Raw genomic sequence first — 22,587 nt, forward strand, 5'->3', positions numbered from 1 at the left:
ACAGAACTTTGGTGGACCAGAGGTTAGAGCACTTGCCTGGAAATCAAGCAGTTTGCAGAGCTGTGAGTTCGAGTGTCTCCACCAGTGGACCTTATATTATTAATATTCCTCCCCTAACATAGCATGAGTACAATAAATAAATTAGATACAAATATTTTTTCTTCTCTACTTCAGACATTTAATGAAATATTTACCCACTTCACCCCAAATTCCAAAGATGGCCAGGCTACAGTTCACTTCAAGTGGCTGGTCAATCCCCCTACCTGGGACCATGTGAAATGTTTCCTAAAATGCATGTATCATGGGACTGTCCCACATAAGGTAGAAATACTGTATGAACTTCCCCCATTGGGACAGTGGAGACAATTAGGGTTTGGATCTCTTTATACTGTTGTGTCCTTAGCCTGCAATCTCCAGATGTGTTGGACTACAACTCCCATGATCCCTCACCATTGGATTTGCGGACTAGGGCTGAGGGGAGTTGTAGTCCAGATCACCTTTAGGGGGACACGTTTCAGACCGCTGCTCTACAATATTAATATCTGTGCAAGATTCTGACCTGGAACAGTATGAACCTTCTCGAGATACCCACTTCCCTGGGGCTCACCACAGCCATTTCCCAGTCTTCCTTATTCAAAGGGCCCACATCCAACTGCCAGGTGTGCCACCTAGTAATACCAGACTACTGGAGAGGTGGGGTGCCACCCATGGTGCCCTATCCGATTCCTAACAAAAGAGTTTACAAGGTAACCTATGCATCATATCAAATTCAAATGTGGGAATCTAAAATATGGTGTTTTGCAGAGTCAGCACCTTAAACATAGCTGCCCATCCCAGTGGAGATAGAAGCAGGGATGCCCAGTGCCCACATCCACCCTGTATATGCTGGTAAGAGGCCGCAGACTCAGTCATAATAACTCTTCCCTGCCCCTTACTGTCTTTATTGTTAGATGACAAGGAGGCAGGACCCACCATTAAATGGAAGTCCTTGGAATACTCTCTACCTATTATTAATAACAAATATGTGTGGGGGGTATGTCATTTGTACTTGCTCCTGTGCAGTAACTCCACCAATCTCTTTACATTATTGTCTTTTCAGTACACCCTGACAGTGCAAACACAGTACAGTGTACACTTGAATACGAGGCATGTTCACATTGGTGTGACTGTATGCAACTGTATCTTGTACAGTGGTTCGTGGTTATTCCCACTGGTTCCTCTACAGGAACCCTGCCGATGCTTTGATGTGATTTTTCTCTGTCTTTACCCCGCCACCTGCTCTGCAATGCTGCCACACAGTATTGTGTCCAGGTGATGCTGCAGGGTACACCACCACAGCAACGGTCAAGGGCATTTTAAAGAAAAGCTCTTGCATTGCAAAAACCACGAGGTTTGTTTTTCAAAGACGGCCACCCCTTTACTAGATCCGACTTCTACATAACATCTTAAAGCGACTCCCACCTGACTGGCCAGTCACCAGCTCATATCCTATCACGGGGAACTGGTAGGCGTTAGCCGGCCCCCACGAAGGCAATCACAAAGGCTCCTGACTGAGCCTGACTGAGCGATACGAGCAACGTGCTACGTGGCTAGAGCTCTTACAGCCTTCCTGCAACGCGTCCTGCCTTGCATCCACGGTGAGATGTATCTTTTGTTGCTGTGAACTGCCCTCTCAGCCCTAATACCTTCCTCACTTCCGTTACTGTCTTGGCTACACTCCTCACCGCCCAGTCCTACACTCACCTTGTGCCTTAACCACCCTGATTCAGAATCACCAGGGAGGTTAAAATTGCAGGTGATGAACGCTACCATCTTGGACTTGTGTACGAACTTCTAATCCACACCACCTCTTAAATACTACTATAGCATTACGTATTATTACCTCCAGTCGTTGCTTCCCACCTATGCTTTTATAACATATTGCCTTGTATGAGTTCCATAATGTCGCTTTAGTGAAACAATATGCATTGCCTCCATGTCTTGCACTCTATCTCAGCCTGCTGCTATGACTGCCTACGCACTTAATCAACAATGAACGCCATGCTGCACACATGCTTTCTATCGCGGCACTTACCCAACGTCTTGCCAATGCCATACGATTTACCACTGATGTCTATGTTTAATATCTAGGTGCTGACCAAACCAGCCTGTTCAACTGAACCGACCCATTTCTGCGCTCAGTACCTACCCAGGCACATGCCTATACCTAGCATCTCTTCATAAAGGATTGTGTTGCTATACTTGCGCTGCTAATTCTGCATGTTGTTCGATACCGGGGTCCGCGCTTAGAAACCTCTGGGTCTTTAAGCGCGTTATAAATATGCAACTAAGACCAAAAAAAAAAACAATCACGGAAATAAAGAACAAACAATTCCTGTAACAGCGTCTCGATGCCCGCAGGCTGTGTGAGCGCTTTAAAAATACAAATAAATAAATAAATAAGATGTTCAGTCTACGACCGTATCGGCCTAACTAATTGCAAATAATCGGCATTGTATCTCAGCTAATTACGCTAATTCCTGTCACACCCTCACCAATTGTCATACTCAAATGGATTTAGCATAATTTGTTTATCCTCGCGCTTAGCACCAGCCCAGGCACACACCTTTGCCTGTGGTTTTTACCATATTACTAGTGCTAATGACTTGCTTTGACTAGCTTTTAGAGCTGACTTTTGTTGTTGCTATTGTTTCTGCATAAGTATCATTCTGTCTAGTTCAGCCTGCTATTGTACTGCCTTTTATTGTCACCATACAATAGTATTACTTTGCCTAGTATTGTAAAACCACATGTCTTGCCACGCTAGCCACTGCAGCACTGCACATTCAGTGTACAACCGCCCACCTGGTTTGCTGCCGTGCATCTCTTACCCAAGTTCTCTACTGCTACCCTCACACCCTATAAGTCTGTGTTCAGCATTATGCCGAATGGCCTATCTCAGCAGTATAATCTTCATAATGGCAACTCTTCCTCTAACAGTCCCCACATCACTCCTACCAATTCGCTACCCTCCACCCGATCAACAACCTTCCAGCCTGTTGTAATAATACCCTGGGCTGCCACCTGTCCACTTTCCCCAAAGGAATGCATCCTAAGCTTCGCCTTGCCACCCACACCACTGGTCCCTTGCTCACTCCTCACGAGGAATGCAAGACTAGGTTCTTGCTTCTGTCACAAGATACCAAGCACCAGGACTGTCACCTCCCAGGTCCTCTCCAGTCCTACCACTGCACAGACACCCACTACACTCCATATGCCCCCCACCCAACCTAAAGTCAGAAAGCCTGTTACCACCCCTCACCTGACATTAAAGGAGCTCTCATCAATGCTCGTTCCCTAGTAGCCCACTCACTCGATATTGCTGACTTCATCATCACCAACCAATTAGACTTTGTGGCCATATCAGAAACCTGGCCTAACCCAGCTACAGGCCCCTTTCTAGTGTTAGCCCTTGCGGACAACTTTACAGATCTGCGTGATATTTCCACGGCGGAAAAATCTGCCACAAAATGTTCGCTTGGGAAATCTATGCACTACAAATGTTCGTACATTTCCCATGCGGACATCCAATACAAAGCTATACATTCATACACTCCCAGCCCCACATACATTCGCAACACACCCACGACACCCCCCCACCCACACTCACATCATACCCCCACCACCCTACTTACCTTTCCTTCCTTCGCGCTGTGTACCGGCGCCGCACAGACCTTTTCTTTTTTTGTTTTTTTTTGGACAGCTGCAGGGGCTTCCCCCGCTCACTATACTCTGTAGTCTAGTGAGCGGGGTGTTGCAGAGGACACCCCTGCAGCCCCCCCATAGCCTTTTTTTACACATTTGATTTTTTAACCAACCACACCAAAGCACCTAAACACACACCGCGAAAGGTTAGAACTTTTGGTAGTTAGAACTTTTCGTGGTGTGTGTTTTAGGTCTTTTGGTGAGGTCTGTAATTCTTATTTGGACATTTCGTCCTATTCCTAACTATACTATCATCAGAGCTGATGGAGCATCCGGGAAAGGGGGCTGCGTCGCATTTATAGCCAAAACTCACCTTGGCCTCAGAGAGTTCTCCAGCACCCCATTACCTTCAGCTGAGTTACACTCTGTCAAATTACCATTCACACCCACCCCTACCCTACTCTTACATCTCATCTACCGGCCTCCTGGCCCCATCTCCTAATTTGAGGAACACATTTCAATCCTTCTCACACAAAACACCAAACCTGGTTCTTAGATCATCCTGCTAGGTGACTTGAACCTAGGCCTCCACGACTCTAAAGATACGAACGCCACTTCCCTTGAGAATACACTCTCACAACTTGGCTTCAAACTACGCATCACTGAACCCACCCATGAGAAAGGTAGAACTTTGGACTGGCTGGCAGATCACAACTGCTCCACCACTATCCTCAACAATGAACCATGTGTATGGTCCGACCACCATTGTATCACCTTCTCCATTCAGGAAAAAACGTGCACCGATCTGGGCGCAACCACTGCTTCCCCCACCATGTTCAGGAATAAGCGCAACTTAACTCTGGACCACTTACTGCCCTTGCTACAGCCCATCTCCAGTTTACCACCAAATAATGACAAGGACCCTGCATACTTAATCGAAAGGTATAACACCACAATGGAGCAAGCAATTAATAGGATTGCCCCATTAAAACTTTGAAAAGTCAAACCTACATCCTACCTAAATAAATGGTTTACCGCTGACCTAAAATTGCTCCGCAAAGAAAAAAAAGAGCAGCTGAAACCATTTGGAGAAAGTCTCCCTTCACCCTGAACAAAGAGAAATGTGTAACTGCGGCCACATCCTATAAAGCAGCCATCATCAGAACCAAAAAAGAAATCTATAACGAAAGAATCCAAAATGCTAAATCAAGTACAAAGGAACTTTGCACTATTCTTAGGGAACTAGAGTCACCGGTTCCACCTACCACAGCATGTGTAAAAGATACTGCATGATGTGCTAATATTCAGAATGCCCTAGCAGATAAAATAGCTCTATTACAAACTAAAATCGAAACAAAAAAAAATAACCTACCTTCTAGTGCAAATAACACTGAAATCTCCAGCCACCAACCTCGACTATGAACACCATTCCACTTCTCCCCAGTTTCCATCAAGGAAGCTGAAACATCATCCTTCGGATAAAACCATCCAACTGTCAGGGTGACCTATGCCCAGCCTCAATCAACAAGGAGGGAGCAAGAGAATTAGCACCATTCATAACCACATTGATCAACTCCTCCTTCACAAATTGCACAGTCCCTGATAACCTCAAGGAAGCTTGGGTCATGTTGCTTCTAAAAAAACCTAACCTAGACCCCAACATGCCCACCAATTATAGGCCCATTACTACGGTACCCTTCCTCTTAAAAATTCTACACCGTGCTGCCTATATCCAAATCCAAAAACACCTGGAAGGCAATAATCTACTAGGCCTCCGACAGTTCAGCTTCAGACCAAGACACGGTACTGAGAGGGCTCTCCAAGATCTCAAAATACAGATGGATGAACTGAAGGACAAGGGCAATCTGGCCATTCTCCTTCTCTTAGATCTATCAGCCGCGTTCGACCTGGTCGACAGGAAAATCCTGACTAAACACCTAACTTCTGCAGCAGCGTTCTCACCAAGTGCAGCCAATTGGATTCAATCCTTCCTATCCAACAGAACCACTAGGGTTTTTGCACCTTCGGTGTCCGGGCCCCCAGTTCCCATCGATTGTGGAGTTCCGCAGGACTCTTGCGTCTCCCCTACGCTCTATAATATATTTACTAAGCTCCTCTTTGACCGTCTTGACAATCTGGGTGTCACCTACACCACTTATGCGGATGACACCCAGATACTCATCACTCTCACTGGCTGCTATATTAAAGACACCAAATTGATCAATGACATTTATCTAGAGATCCAAACTTGGATGGCCACTCATAATCTATGTTTGAACGACGATAAGACCGAACTCCTGATTATCGGTTCCCAGGTTCGTATAACCAAATTTGACAAATGCTACTTTGCTTTTATCATCGATGGGAACACCATAAAAGTTTCCAGTGAAGTCAAAAGGCTTGGGGTTTACCTAGACTCCACTCTTTCGCTAAAAAAACAAGTTAATGTTACAGCCTCATCGATAGCCTACACCAACAAACAAATAAATGCCTGTAAACCCTTCTTATCTACCAACAGTTGAGTCACTCTAGCGAGAGCACTGATCCTCTCGAAGCTGGATTATTGTAATACCCTATTCCTTGGGTCATCCTCACTTAACTTAAACAAACTTCAAGTTCTTCAGAACAATGCCTTAAGATCGGCCCGAAACATCCCTCGCTCCAGTCATACCTCTTCCTTCAGAAGGGATGCACTTTGGTTACCTGTATGCAACAGAATTACACTACGTTCACTAGTCATCACCCACAAGTGCCTCTCTAACACGGCCCCGAAATACCTAACAGATAAATTCTCTAGACATCATTCCAACAGACCAACCAGATCCAACTACCTCAACCAATTTACCATCCCTAAATACAACTTAAAAACAGCAGGAGGCTCCAGCTTCCTAGTGCTTGCGGCCAAATGCTGGCCCTCCCTCCTGACATCAGAGCAGAACCCTCTTTTTGGTCTTTCAGAGCCAAGACAAAATCCTGGCTTCTCGCCCAAACGCTGATCTAGACTAGCCAACACAGTAAACGCTCTCTGTTACACAATTTAAAGTTTTTATCTGTATAGACAAACTGTACTTTTTGTTAGGCGCCTGCACCTGTGGCACTACAATGACTGTACATTAACTGTAGATATGAATACCTCTGAATTCTGTAGCTCTGTAAATGCTTGGTGTTCCTGTTTTGTAAAGTGATCTGTACCCTACCTTGTACCTGAGTTTAAGCGCCCAGATACCCATGGGTTTGGTGCGCTATATAAGTAAATAAACTAAACTAAACACATTCACAGCTGACCATGCAAGGTGTTAATCAATGTTTTTATAGTGAACCCCCAAAGCATTCTGTTGCTGGACAGGCGTCTTGCATAATCATTGCTTAACAGGATTTTCAGTGAAAGTCACTGCTCCCCATGAGCTGCCGTCCCGCCCCCCTCTCACCAGAGGCACTTTCCAGACCTTTGTGTGTAGCCTGACTATTATAGCCATCAGGGGTACTTTGCAATTGTGTTGCATCCCAAGTCAGAATTATAAACAAGAAGTGTTACGTTTCTGGGTGTGCTCTCAGGAGAGTTGGTAAGGATTTCCACGGCTGTTCTACTTCACGGTATTACTATGATGTGTTATCCTGCTTTCATTTTGCTAATATTCAGCAGGAGCGCGGCCTTGTCAGTCAGGAGTAGTCGATAACAGATGCGTGATACTCACTCGTTCAGCTCAGCAGGCAGATCTCGCGATGCAGTGCTGCACTGGATGCCAACTGGCAGAAAGAGAAGATGGGGTAACAGCCATTAAGACACAACATTTACATGTTATGGTATTGCATATCCATGGAGGTTGGACACAACAAGGCTACAGTGGCCCCCCTGCCTCCTGTGGGGGATGCGAGAATACCCTTCGGCTACACTATGTGTGTGTGTGCGTATGGAACCCATTGCACGGCTGCTGAAGCAAACTCTACCACTTCTGACGTAATTTCTTTAAAATACCCATGAGTCACTTCTGCCAAGAAGCAACGTTGTGCCGACTCGACAGATAAACCTTTCAGTTTAATCAAACCTAGCATAGTGGGAATGGGCCGCAGGCCAAAGCATTGGGAGATATCCGGACAGGCCTGCACCTGTAAAATGGCTTGTGGCAGTCAAGCGCAGCTGGCCACCTGTCCGTGCTAGTTGTTTCATTCACCATCTCGCAACCTCATTGACAGGGTGAGGTAGCGGATGGAGAGTTTGACCAGTTGCATGGCGGCACCCCAGTTGCACGGGGTGGCTTGCAGGCTCCCTGCCACAAATGGCATCACAGATGAGCCGAGCAGCTCCCTGCTGTGTGTTACCAGCCGTTCACGTTTCCAGTGGCAAACAGTGGGGGACAAAGGAGTTGTTCCTTGGGGGGAATGAGGCCCACATTTCGGGGCTGATGAGCACTTTGGGTGAGCTAATTCATCATGGTTGGTGGCAGTTTAGTGGTCCCAAGGGGCCAAAGAGGAGCACACTGGGGTAAAATGGGTGACACTGGATTAGAACTCAGAGGAACATTATGGTACAACAATGATGCATGGTGGCAACTATGCAACATGACTGGGAAGAAATCAGAGGGCTTCTAGGACTGAGTCAAATGTCTTCTGCACAATGAGACAGTTCTTGGACAACAAATGACAATGTTTTCAGTGTCATGACATTTTGTCAGGGGGAGTGCTTGTGTCTTTGCTTTTAGAAAAGATGGGCTGTGAGTGACCTATGGTTTCTAGGGGGTAAGATCACCCAACATACTCCTCATCATACTCTGACACTTGGACTCTCTCTGCTACTCTTTGCATCCCTATTATGCATGCTAAGGGGTTAGTTAACACAATGATTTCTAGAGACCCACAGCTGCAATGACCCACTGATTAACTTCAAGCAAAGGTTTGGGGACCGGTTCACAAAGATCTGCACTGGAGCAAATCAGGAGGTTGCCTGAGCATCTCGGATTGGCTCTTACTACCCTATTCACAAGCTCCTGAAATTGGAGGAGACCCAGAACTGCCTGGAGCATCATTGAGAGGCTCACGTGCTAATGTGATTCCCAAAGATGTGATCCAGGGCATTGCATGGATGCTCCAGTAGCTCCAGATGTGCTTATGCTTTGGGCTTTGGGAATCATCTATGAGACAGCAGGATCAAATTCCAGATACTCGTGGCATCCCTGATTTTCTCCAGTGTAAATCGGGCCCTTAGTCTGCAATGGAGTTGACACAATGGGGAATGTTCTACTATACACAATCCACTTTCCTTTGTTATGTAATCTATTGTCGTGTGCTTTATTGCCTTTAAAGGGTATACAGTAATAAGGCCGGCGAAAAATAGCAATTGTTACAAATTATTCGGTGCAAAAATGCTGTGGTGTGACCCAGTAAAAGTCTTTCCACTATACCACACAAGGAGAGCAGGGGTTGCGGGGTTGTATCTCGCTTCCCTTGTGCAGTATAATGGGTCCAGTGGTTGGGGGGGTGTCCCCCACTTCCCTTGTGCAGTATAGTGGGTCCAGTTGTTGGGGGGGTGTCCCCCACTTCCCTTGTGCAGTATAATGGGTCCAGTGGTTGGGGGGGTGTCCCCCACTTCCCTTGTGCAGTATAGTGGGTCCAGTGGTTGGGGGGGTGTCCCCCACTTCCCTTGTGCAGTATAATGGGTCGAGTGGTTGGGGGGGTGTCCCCCACTTCCCTTGTGCAGTATAGTGGGTCGAGTGGTTGGGGGGTGTCCCCCACTTCCCTTGTGCAGTATAATGGGTTGAGTGGTTGTGGGGTGCCCCCCACTTCCCTTATGCAGTATAGTGGGTCCAGTGGTTGGGGGGGGGGGGGTGTCCCCCACTTCCTTTGTGCAGTATAGTGGGGCAAGTGGTTGCGGGGATGTCTCCCACATCCATTACATGGATTGCAGGTGCCACACCACAGCCTTTTTGCCGCAATATTTTTTTAAACGCCCTTTTTTCGCAGCGACTTTATTACATGGAACCCTTTAAAGCACACAATTAACGGGTTTATACATTCCATTTCAAGTAATCCAACATGAGTGTGAGAAACACAATGAGGGCCGCGAGGGCCGAGGGTCCTACAGTGTAAACATGGACTCCCCCTCCTTTTAAGCCATGGAAATATAATTCAGTGTAAACCCCTGTGTACATATCATTGCAATTGGTTCATTAAGATGTGGTGCTATAGGGGAGCGGACGCATTATGGTGCCAGCTCCTTCAGAAGTCAGGCTTCTGTGGCCCCCTGCTTAAGAAGTAAACTATTACAGGGTTGAAGGTAGCAGAGAGAGGTTCCTACCTGGCTCTGTGCTGAGGCAGATTTGCTGCAGGATAGGCACTGGCATAAAAAGAAAATAAGGTTATTAGCACAATTTAGTTACCTATTCATTCACGATTTATGGTATTGTTTATTACATCATTCCCACAATCGACATTATCTGTAGACAAAGTGTGTCCCTTTTACATTCATTTCGCACCAATAGGATCACTATTGTTTCAACAACTACAAGACAGTAGGCCTTATTACAAGTGTGGCGGCCACGGAATGAACGGTGCCCGCTATGGACGCCTGGCCAGACCAGACGTCCTTAGCGGGACCCGCTAGCAGACCAGGATGCTAACAACGGGCCCATCATTAACGGGCCCGTTGTTAGCATCCTCCCGATTCCCATTGAGCACTCAAGGGGCACAAATGGGAATGGGATGTACCAGGTCCGCGTCCCAAGAATGGGAATTACTGGGCCTGCCAAAGTCGGCATGGCCCGGTAATTCCCTATTTCTGCAACCCAGACCCGGTACCCGGTTTGGGGGTAGCCATGCCGCTCCAAACTCGTAATGAGGCCCAGTGACCAAATGCAGGGACCTTGAACCCAGAAGCCTTGCGCGGATTCTTCAGCATCGTGGACCGGCACCGGTGCAAGGGCCTCCCCTGAAATGCACAGAGTGGGCATCGATCTGCGTAGTGTTTGAAAGACCTCCATGTTGACACCGGTCATTTATTTTTCATTGGAAAACCCTCGATGGAAAAAAATTTGATGGAAAAAAATTTGATGCAAAGACTGGCAACAATTTAAACCGAATATCAACTCCAAGATAGTTCCTAATTTTCTTAGTTCTGTGCGTTTTAGATAATGCAACAATAGAGGGCTTAAAACATCAATAGCTCTGCATCCATTGCAGTTTCTCATCCTTTTATGCATCGGCTCCATTTTGCCCAGGTTCATGTATTCCACCAGCTAATTATTTCGACTAGCACAACGCTGAAACTCGCACTGTTCAATGCAAGAAACAGAATCTCCAATGGAGCCATTCTGGAGGCCATTGATGTGATCCCTAACCCAGCCCTCAATGTATGCTGTAGCGCGTGGGGCCATAACGTACATCCCGTCTCACACCGCAGGAGGTTCCGTGGAATGTGACGAGCCAACACATTTTCGTCAATACAATTTCCAAACACAGCGTTGCCCACAGAGCTACATGCCCCACTCCAAGGACTGAGACCCTGAGTTTAGATCATGTGTAATGGAAATCTCCCATCTCTTTGGCCTGCCAGACAGGAGCAGCACATGTCAGGATCGGGGGGATTTTCAAATTCTAAATAGAAGCTGAAGGGATGAACTGCTGTGCTTGGTGTAGAATTAACTCTTGCGAGGCTGCCATAGCCCTTTACTGCTGCACTGTTATGGGCGGGAATGATCCTAAGTTATGAAAGAAAATAAACTCGGATTTCAAAAGCATTTTACTTTGTCAATTGTTAACCCCAAATGACCCAGAAACATATTTTCTTCTGTTAGCCAAAAACCAGAGCTTTTGATTTTTAAACATCAGTGGCTAATATATTCTTGCTGGGCTAATATACTAACTTATATGGCCACCCGTCTAAGTACCATAGAGTTTTGGTCATAAGAATTGGAATTTAAAAAAGGGATTGATCCTTTTCTGAGAAACAACGGTTCAATGTTTTCAAACTCACACAATAGGTAAATACACTTGTAATATATGGTACACAGTGCAACACTTTATTCATTGTCCTCATTGGGTACCATTTTGTATGTTAAAATGTAAATTGTTGTGTGTTGTTACTTCTACGAGATGTAATATGAAGCGAGGGTTGTAAGTCTGCATGTTTTGACACTGTTTTTCACTGAAATAAATTTGGCATGAAGTAATCCAATCTTAAATCTTATTATCTAGGACACCACAGGTGTTTATAAATGAATAATTCAAGTTTGTAAGAGACTGACAACACCAATGGAATTGTGGGTATATTACAGCTTAGAAACCCATCATGAAAGATTAGAATTAAACAATAATTGCATTATTAGTCAAATGATATCTTACCAGAGAAGACATATTCTTCAGAATAATGGAGGTCAGTGTGTGGAACTTCTTAAATGGCTTATATACCTAGATAGTCTTGATGAGTATGTGTTGTGTGCATTATTATTCTTTCATTTTGGTTACTCCTTATCACTTGTCCCTTTCACACTTATTCAGACTAGGGGAGACGAATAACTCAAAATAACACAAAAAATAAAACCCACAACCTTTATTTTTAGAATAATAGGTTGACTGTATCAACTGAGCTGATGTTGAACTATTCATGTTTGATTTCTTCTTTTCTAAACATAGATATTGTAAGGACGCGAATCACTAACTTTTAAGTAAGCCATTCTCTGCTCTATTTAATGTTAAATATTGTTAATGTGTTGATTTTCCACCGAATAGCATGCAGTGATATCATTCTACTGTAGAATTATTTAAGTACTTTTGAACATTGATCGACAAATAGGATTTGGAGTTTCCAGTATGTTAGGAAACCACACAGATGGTGAAGTTCTTCTCAGAAAAGCAAGAAATGTTTATAAAAGAAGCTAGCATCTCACATCTGCGATGGTGCCACTTTGACAAAGAAATATTATGTGGGGCAACTCGGTGGGTTTGGAAAGGGAAGGCTGCGGATACAATTTTCAGACCTCAGCTCTTGTTCCAGTCATTTATTTCATTTTAGCAACGGTGCAAACATTTATGATGGCATAAAAACAGTATTCTCGGACAGCGCTCATCTGCCAAAATACTATGTTCTTGCCAGGCTGCGATCTGATGGTCACTTGTAGACTGCTACCTTCCAATCTTTCCCAAACATACTCATTTGATGGCCACTCCCCTCTGTTGGTTCTCTAGAAATGCTGTTGTAGGCAGTACTGCTCCTTCATCATCCGCCCTTCAATATAATTTCCTTTTTACTTCTGTCTGTCTCTTTCTTAGTCAGGATCTGGAATGCTTCCTTAGCTGTCAATGTCCTGAGCCCTCGCAATCCTCTCTCTCTTTCCTTCCTACCCTGTATCCCACTCCTCCTCAGGATCTAGAGTGGGATTTCAGACGTAGCTGTGAATTTCGCCGTCCCTCCTCATCTGCCCACCTGCCTCTGTGTCCCTCTCTCCGTCCAGATCTGGAGTATGTCCTTCAGTGTTAGTTCTGCATGTTCCTGACCCTCCCTTTACTTCCTTCCTCCCCTGGCCACACACTGAAGCGATTGAATTGCAATGTAGCTAGTTATAAAAACGGAATGAATATGTAAATAAATACTATTTAATTGTTCTGTGAATTGAACCAATTCTGTGATATTTCATTTTCGCAATTTATCGTCTTGTATCACATACTGTGTGCCTCTGATGCTACAATACTCGGCAGGATGTGTTTGACTGACTATACTCAGAGTGTGTTTTAGGTATGCACATTATTCGAGTCACAATGGCGAGGGGGTTCAGACTGACACAGAAGTTCAGATTGTCAAAGCAGTTGGTGTTCATTACACAAAGGGGCCGACTAGAGAACAAGTTACTCTGCAACAGGATCTCTTTGTCTTGTAGTTCAGCCAGAGCTTAATTCCTAACAAAGAGGGGTGGGCACACTAACAAACCCAATGGGAAGTGATGTCACAGGAAGGAGCATACCATAAAGTCAAATACAACGATTCATTTAATTGCCTTTCCCAATTGAAGAAATCGCACAATTGAAAAAAAAGCATTTGCCAAGAGAAAAGATGTACCTGTAACATTGCTGGCTAAGTATAACATGTGTGCACCTTTAATATCTAAGAATCTCTGGCAACACATGCCCTGTATAGCAGAATGTCAGTATGAGGATGTTTACAGCCACATGATGAGATTCATTTGGTCTTGAGGCTAAGTGTCTGGCCTCACAACCGCTCAACCTGGGCACCCACGATTTACTTCAAGTTGGTGCAGTACATTCTTTTTAATTCCTTGAAAAAAACATAAGGGGGGGCAATGTCTGCCCTCTGAAAAAGTGCGTCTTGGGGTTTGAGGCCAGCCACAGTTCTTTCTTGGCTCATCTCCCTGTAGTTGAGGGCCACCCATGATTCTTGGGAGACCCCCACCATCCAAGTCTTGGAAACCTGCAATTGCATGCATGTTAGACCTAAAAAGCAAGGTGATAAGGGTTTGGTGAGTTGGAAATGAGCACCAGATCTTCCACCACGTGGATGGCCATCTGAATGTCTCTAGAGCTTGATCAAGGGGCTTTCTCTGCCTTTCTTTCTTGGGTTGCTGGAGCTGAAGTCCGCAATACTCAACCTTCGTCAACCTCCTCAATGAGTTGCAGTGGTCTCATGTCTAAGGGGACCTGCCCTAAACCTGTGATTCTCATTTCTTTCTCTCCTCCTCTTCATTGCCTGATCCTTTCTCACTAGCCTTTGATCTTCACGTTCTGTCTCTTTATCCCCCTTTATAATGTCTTCACTAGCTTCCACTAGGGTATCATCCTCCTTTCCTTCGTTGGGGCCTTTTGTGACCTCCTTCTCCGCGCTCCTTCTAATGCTCCTCTTGTACACTTATTTATTCTATTTCTGTTCCTCTGCCTGTCCACTTCCGGGTTCAGGAATAAAACGATTAAAAAAAGATTGATTTAGAAAGATTGTTCGGTGACTGTACAGAGCAGTCTTTTTAAATCGAACTGTCAGCCCCTGCGTCTCACACAAGTGCGTGCAGGGGTTGCGGCGAGATCCAGAGGAGGAGCCGTGGGAGTGTCAGGTGAGTGCGTGTTTGAGAAAACAGATTTATGAGAATGGGAAGGGTGGGGGCGTAATTAAACTTTGTATGTGTTTGTTGGTGTGGTGGAGGAGTGGGGTAGTAAGGCGGGAAGAGGGAGTTTGGGGGGTGAACCCCCCTTGAATTAAAACAAAAACATAGTTATGTGTTTTTTCAGCTTTCTGAGGACTGCACAGAATCGACCGAAATAAAACAGTGTTTTTTATGTGCAGCCTTCCAAAAGCAAAAAAAAGACGTAGAACCACTTGTTCACGTTCACTTCCATCTGATATTCCTCCTCTCAACTTCCTTGTTCATTATTATCTCCCCCTCAACCTTCCTTCTACTCCTCCTCTCCAATTCCTTATTCTATTTCATCTCCCCTCTCCTGGTATTCCTATCTCTGTCTCCTTGGGCACCTTAAACTCCTTCTCACTTGCCCTCTTGGCCACCTCTTTCTGCCTCCTCCTGCTTGCTCCAACACTCCTTCTTTACCTTCAAACACCCACACTAGAATTGCACTCCGGGAGTCCCTTCCGTTGCTGTTCCAGAAGCTGGTCCTTACATGGGACTTGGTTTGAAGGGCTCCTTCCTGATTGGCTGGGTGGGGGTCATGTGCCCTGCCTGAGTAGGGTCATTCACTGGGTTTCCTTGTAGTTATTATGTTTGATAGGAAGTCTTCAAATATGCCATCCACCACCGCCAATCGAATTTTGGAATTTTACTTCCTGGTGGACGGTCTGCAGCTGCTGCTCTCTCACCCTGCCTGTCGCTGGATGACTCTTGTCATCTGAAGTTCATTTTGACAATCCCCTGTAGACAAGAGGTCAGTCTGTGTGGTGAACTCCTTTGGGGAGTGTGAACTCCAGAGAAATGTTTATCATGTATGTAGTTTGGTGTGGATGTTTCTTCCATTTGTTTTAATGTAGAACATGGCTACAGGAGAGTGTCTCTCCGTCATGGTTACAGCCTTGAGGGAGACATGAGATCCACCCTTTCCAGTTTTAGGAGGAAGTAGTGGGGTTCTCTCTGGATGTGGGATTGCTGCTTGAGTGAGTATTGTGCTTCCTTTCCCCCCTGGGTATTAAGTGGAAGTGGGGTGCAAGGTTCCCCTGCCTGTCCTCTATGGGGAGTGGACAAGTCTTCCTCATTCTCTTACTGCCATCAAAACCATAACTGTATATCCCCTAACCATTCCTGTTTTTAGTTCCATAAAATAAAGAGATTATGTAGCCCGTCTCTTCTTGGGCTGTTGGCAGATGCCAGGTAGCCTGGGTTTGAGACACGTTCTTCAGCATCCTGCCTGGATCCAGTTGGGGTTTCCTCGTAATCTTCCTCCTCTTAAATCCCTGGTTTATTCTCCTGGATGTGGTTCAGGTATTCCCTTTGACAAAGAGGGGACTTCTGGGAGTCTGAGTTTTTTAATGTCAGGATTTCCGAAATGGGCTGGATGACTAGACATGGGGATATGGCTTTAGGTAGTACAAATGGCCTGAGGACTCGGGGATGTCATTCCCAGGCCCATGTGGGGATGACTATGAGTTCACTTAGTTAGAAAGGGCATTTTTTAGTTACTCTGGTTAAATGTCCATGTCCATCCCAGGGCGGGAGACAGGATAATAGTTATCCGACAAATACCCCTACAACTTCATTCACCTCTCTCACACCCCCCTTCCATGATCTTTGTGATGCACTCACATGTGACCCTGAGAGGCAGCGATGTTAGCAGCAGCAGCAGCAGCACCGGGCACAGTAGCGCCATCCTGGGGAAGAAAGGAAAAGTCACTGTTAGATAGGTTGAAGCAGGTGACTATTTAACAGCAGGATTTCTGGCTGAATGATGTGTCTCATGGCCCTCTAGCCTGTTGGCTAAGCACACATGTATTTAGTGCAAGTCAACTGGGAAGAGAACATACAAGCACAAAAGATAAAAAATGATCACCAAGGTTTCTCAATGAACTGCCCTGAGGCATAGGGCCGCTGGCCATTGTGGGTACATGGCCCTGGTCCTGGGCAGAGATAAAAAAACTGTTTGTCAGACCTCAGATTATTTCTGTCATTGCTACGAGAGTCAACGAGTTGCAACTAAGCATACAGATACTTCTCATATTTTAGCAAATCACAAAGCCAAAAGCATACAAAAAGAGGGTATAATGCCAAATATTGCCACAAACCAACGTATGCATTGGTCTTGGATGTTACGTGCGATCACCTGCCGCACATCACTTTGAGGATGAAAACCACTACTACATTGCGTCTAATCACAGCAGGCTCTGTTTCCATGGCCTGTCAATCACGCCTGCGCCTGACAGGCTGTGTGATTCAAAATATTGAATTGAGGGAAGGGACTATTTGGATTCATTTTCCCTTTCTTTAAAAGATATGGCAACATTCACAACTCAAAGAACATTTAAAGATGGCGGCCTGCAGATAGACTCTAGGGTAATCAGTAGGTGGAGAACAATGGCCTCTACAGCACTCTGAAAGCCGGACCCCTTAATTCCTGATGCGTCGCCTCAATGGGAATACTCATACCAGCGACCAAGGCTACTTTTCAAGAAGTGGCTTTAAGGAGGCCCAGACCTCAGTGTCAGCTATACCTAGGGTTAAAATGCACACGCAGATTCCTAGGTCACCTGGTTCACCTGGTCCTCGACCCCGTATGTGCAACTTGCTGATTCCCATTGAGACTTTATCAAAAGTCATGCCAAGAGACATAACCGAATCCGTGTTATGGTCACCAGTATCTAACTTATAATGAACATCCAAAGGTAAAGATACAAACATCAGCTATACCCTCTGGTCATTTTCATTATGGCGTATGCATACTACGATATTATTTTTATAGACTATCATATCATATATCATATCATATCATATCATTTCTATGGTGGAATTGCCTCTCCCGCCACCCCCATCTGCGCATCTTTACAAATCCACTAACATTACATTGATGCAGGCAGTAATACGCTGGATTCCTATTGTATCCTGTGGAATCCGTTTGCTTTGTGCACCAGTAAAAGCAGGAGCATTCCATAGAAACCCGTGGTAAATGCTGCTTGACATGTCAACCTAGTGGGCAGCGTGTTCCACAATTTGCACAACGATCTGGTAAAAGCGATTTAGGTCTATTTCTGACCCTCTTTTTTGCTCTTTTTAGTGCAAATGATGAACATTGCAGTGAGGGGACCTTTTTGAACATAAGTGCCAATGTAGCAGGTCTCCTCCATGCGGCTAATGATGTTTTGGAAAATGACCCCCACCGTTGCCGCACTGCCATGCATTCCAAGTTGACAACCGAGAGCATCAACCGCACTCTGTAATCAGCATCCGCTCAGAGCGATTCTTTCCACTGGGGGTCATTTTGTAAGAAGTTGTAAATGCATGGAGGGGACCATCATCATCAGCGCATGGCAGACAGCATTTATAATGCACTAGTGTAAACATCTGTGTACACGGGTTAAAGTGCAAAAAGGAAGACATTTTCAGAGTGTTAATATATTATGTGCTATATTTTAATGTAATTTATGTTAATACAATCGACACATTTTTTGTAAAGGGTTTTGCTCCTTTTTTACGTAGAGGAGTAGTAACCTCAAGCTAAATCTCTCAGAATCCTATGAAAGATCAACATAGTACATATGGCCAATTGTTGTATCTGCTCCTCTTTGTCTTGGATTCCACTTACGTGAACAGCTTAAGCCTTGGTTTCACACCTTACATCCCCGGTCTTACAAAATATCCCTAGAGCACTAATCACTGATTGGTCATTAAGGATTGAATATGATGCATTTATCACATTCAATGAGGATCAGTGAGCCACAGAACCTGGTAAACAGATGCTAGGTAATTTTTGTTGTGCCTGCCAAACATTCAGTGTCTAGCATAGCAGAGAACTCCCAAATAATTTGGGAGTAGGATGGAACAACATCTTAAATGAACATGATTCAACAGCAGCAAGAACATCAGGGATGCTCTCTCCTGGTCACAATCTCCTCATACCTCTTCCCTCTTTCCCTTCCCTGCTTATCTTCCCACTGCCGCTGTTATGGGTTTGCACCAAAGGATCAAATATAAAATGCTGAATGCAAGTGTTGGTCGCATGCGACATAGGTAAAAAAGATCAGACACAAAAATACTGAACTGGGTGACCAGGGGCTGCAGGGGTGGCCCCGCTCCTCTAGTTCGGTATTTCCAGGTTTGGGGGTTGCAGGGGTGTCCCCCGAATACATGGAAGAGAAAGCATAGGACAATTGCGCTAATTCCGAAAAGCTTGAATTGCAAACTGCAGCAAAGTGGACTTCGCTATTTTGTAATTCCAGCTTTTCGTAATTGGCAATGATAATGTACATCAGCTGTGACCGGTGGCCTGATCCTCATGAATCTTACAGGATCTCAGGGCCTTCCTCCCAGTCAATAGGAGCATCCCCTTCTCCCCCCCAATGCACTGCTCTACGCCTCTGCTTGATGGCTCCACATCTCACCTTGAGAGCTGCCTGTACCAGCACTTAGCCTGAGGTTCTCCTCCTTGGCTCCACTTAGCATTTCCCTCCCAGGCCCTCCTCCAGTGCTTGTCCACTCCTCTGTTCCCCTTCTATCCCCTTCCCTTACATCTACCCTCAAATGCACCTGCACAGCGGAATGCCACAAGCCCTAGTATGACCACGACTGTATATTACTGTTTTGCCTTTGTTATTATTTCCCCTGTTCCCTTCCCATATAGCCTTGCAGCGCTTTGAAACACAATTCTGTTGTATAAAGCACCTTACAAATGCACAATCAAAAAAATAAATACAATAAAAATACTAATGCTATTTAATAACACCATTAAGTCGACACCCAAGTCTTGGAAACATCTTATCTCATACCCATTTTTAAAAAGGAAGATCCAAATAATCTGGTTAATTACCACCAAATTACATTATTAGACACTGATAGCAATATTTTAGCGTCTTAAATGCTTAGAAAAATTGAAGAACTGGCTACTTCAACTGGGAAGCTGTCTAAATTCCAAACAGGATTTAGAAAAGGTGTTAGCACCTCTCTAAATGGTTTTATTATTGACATACTTTCTGAAGAGGCATGCAGTAAGGGCGGCGTTCCTTAATATATCTCCTCTATTGACCTAAAACAGGCTTTTGATATGGTTAATCACTCCCGATTATGGCTCAAGCTAAAGAAGTGGCACTTAACTGACAGATTATTGAATATATTGGTATATTTCTTCAACGAGACAAACCTTAGAGTCAGAATTAACTTACAAGGAACACTCTCTGGAAAAATCTCAACTTCAAAGAGGCTGAGTCAGGGATGCGTTATTCAACTGGTACATTTCAGACATGGACGAAAGCTTGAATCAAGTAGCATTTGTTTCTCTTCAGATAGCCAGCCGTAAAATCTGCTGGATCTCTTAAGAAGATGATGCAATCCTCACAGATCACACTCAAATTGTCTTACAATGCCTCATTGAAAGGTTATGTCCTACTCTACATCAAAAAAGGGGCAGGGTTTCTGTTGGAAACTGGGAGAGGAGAAGTTGAAAGTCGCCCGAGAAATAAAATATCTAGGCTCCCACTTGACAAAGATAACATGTAAAACTACTTTGAATAAAAAAACAGATACCAAAGCAGATAAATTCAGGGCTCAGATGAAATACATTGGCAAAAAATACGCTAGAATCAGATTGATACCAATAATTAAGTACTACTGTGCACAGTGTACCGCTCTTTATGTATGTACTAGAAATGTGCACCTTGTCAGACTCCATTCATGTTGAGGGAAAATATGAAGTAAGGTGCTTTTGTGGCAAACTGTGTATCGATTAAAGTACTATGATACGAATTGGGACTTATTTCCATGCATGCCCATTACCTATGGAGACCATAGGAACATTATCGTATCAATAAAAATTCACTATATCATGACCTCCTTTTACAGAAGGAGAACCCTAAATCAGGAATACTAGAACCTTTTAAGGCAAAATGCTGTGAAATATTGGAAACGTTGAAAATGTCTCGAGACAACCTGGCTTCAAATCCAATAGCAGTTAATGGAAAATGTTATGAGTGTGACTGGTGCACCACTTATGATTCTAGACCTCATTCTAAACTGCAAAAAGGTATTACTTTAGAGAACTAGAAATATGGACTTCTTCCCAACTATTTGGAAAGGTTCCCTGACACACGCTATAGGAATATTTTCCTGAGATGTAGATTAAATCTCCTACCAACTAGAGAATAGCACACATCAGGAATCCCTCTAGCATAACACAAAACATCTGTAGTTTCATATGATGACATATAGTTTATTTCTAATGCATCGGAGTAGAGTGTCTCATATAACGTATCATATAAAGATAAAGTGCCCGGCACTTCAGCTTTAGAAACAGGAAATGTTTTCGAGAATCGTTCACATTCTTGAATGGTTAGCAACCAATGACTTTTGCGGAAGACTGTATAGTGGAACAAACACCACACTCACAACCATGGCTGTGAAATTTGTATGTAGGTGAGACTTTGCTTTAGGACGACCTAAAAGTCTGCTTTTTCAGCTTTTTAAATTTGAAATGTTTACAGACAATTTATTAATGTTTATGTATTTTAGAGAATTTCTTCATGCTCTGTCTTAACGATTATCTTTCTATATTGATTACGTATTGTATGTAGTGTAATGATATAATCAATTTTCTATATCTATGTATTAAATTATCTGTTTAAAGATGTATATACCTCATTGCTAAGAAATGGAAAACAAAAGGATGATTTAGTTACAAATGTACGATAGTTGAAAGTTCAGCTGCATGTAATTTTGCTGCATGTTTTAAAAGTAGTGTCAGATACTCCTACTATTTGCCGACTACTAAGACAATGCTCTTTCTCATGATGACCCTGTAAAGTTCTGCTGAGACTTATTGCAATGCCTGGGGATGAAGAGCCTAGCAGGGCAGGTGGCAGGAGGGAAATGCCTCAGAAACAGAAGCCAGATCATGTGCGTTCATTGGAGGATTAGTGTCAGAAAGAGAAAAGGACTGCAATGGCCAAAAGAAGTCATCTGTTTTCCATGTATTCCTGAGGCCTCTATATTTTGGCTTCACGTTAAGATGAGACCCTCAAGACAGATTATTGATTGGCCATTTTGCAGTTAATTGACAAAGATTTAGGTACAAATGTATGATTGTCCGCGTTTTCTCTAGCATCACAGGAGGTTGAGAGCATAGGGGAGATTGGGCAATCTGGAGGATGCAAAAATTAACTTTTGGGCAACTTGGTTCTCTAAACCTGTGGTCTTTTAGCGGGCATAGGTAGGACTTTCTTGATGTATGCTTTGCCAGATCTATCTTTAGTCATAGGGCACTAAGGGAAGGTGGGGGGAGGAGTGGGGCTGGTTGGACAATATCTATTCTGTCAAAGTTAGAGGTTTCTGTGATTTCGCCCAATAAAGAAAGGCTTTGGCAGCTTGTAAGGCAGCACAGTAGTCAGGCATCCAGATAACCCAATCTTCTCAACTCTTTCCGTCCTCTTCATCACCAGTCTTTTCCTCAGCCGATGCACTCTATCAGCTGATCAGGTCAAAGCCCCTCTCTTCAATGAATGCACTAGGCTGAGTGGGGCTGTTATTGCTCTAAATTCACCCTCATATCAAGGGCTCATCCTCATTTTTGTCCCAAAAGACTCTTAGAAGTGACCTTGTCTATCTACTCTTCCCTCAATAAACCCAACTCTATTTTCTCACCATCTATCTGCATCCAGCAATGCCCCTTAAGTGAAATAGGGCCCCATCAGCCTGAACATCCAAAGCAATGAAGTCATATAACACTGACATGGCACTGCTACAATCTAATGACACAGAGTACTTGTCA

General features: G+C 44.3%; 1 protein-coding gene across 1 annotated transcript in view; it reads right to left on the reverse strand.

Moving 5' to 3' along the window:
• LOC138536935 (protein AHNAK2-like) overlaps window positions 1-22,587 on the reverse strand; it is a 209,945-nt gene that overhangs the window by 165,410 nt on the left and 21,948 nt on the right. Inside the window, exons 2-4 of the mRNA XM_069641414.1 lie at window positions 16,428-16,492; window positions 9,977-10,015; window positions 7,380-7,431 (exon numbers count right to left, since the gene is read on the reverse strand). Of these exons, the coding sequence (XP_069497515.1) occupies window positions 7,380-7,431; window positions 9,977-10,015; window positions 16,428-16,491 (155 nt within the window). The 5' untranslated portion in view covers window position 16,492. The remainder of the gene's footprint in view (window positions 1-7,379; window positions 7,432-9,976; window positions 10,016-16,427; window positions 16,493-22,587) is intronic.

Source organism: Ambystoma mexicanum, chromosome 1q (genome assembly GCF_040938575.1).
Source record: "Ambystoma mexicanum isolate Mex_15411 chromosome 1q, UKY_AmexF1_1, whole genome shotgun sequence".
In the NCBI taxonomy this organism is placed as follows: domain Eukaryota; kingdom Metazoa; phylum Chordata; class Amphibia; order Caudata; family Ambystomatidae; genus Ambystoma; species Ambystoma mexicanum.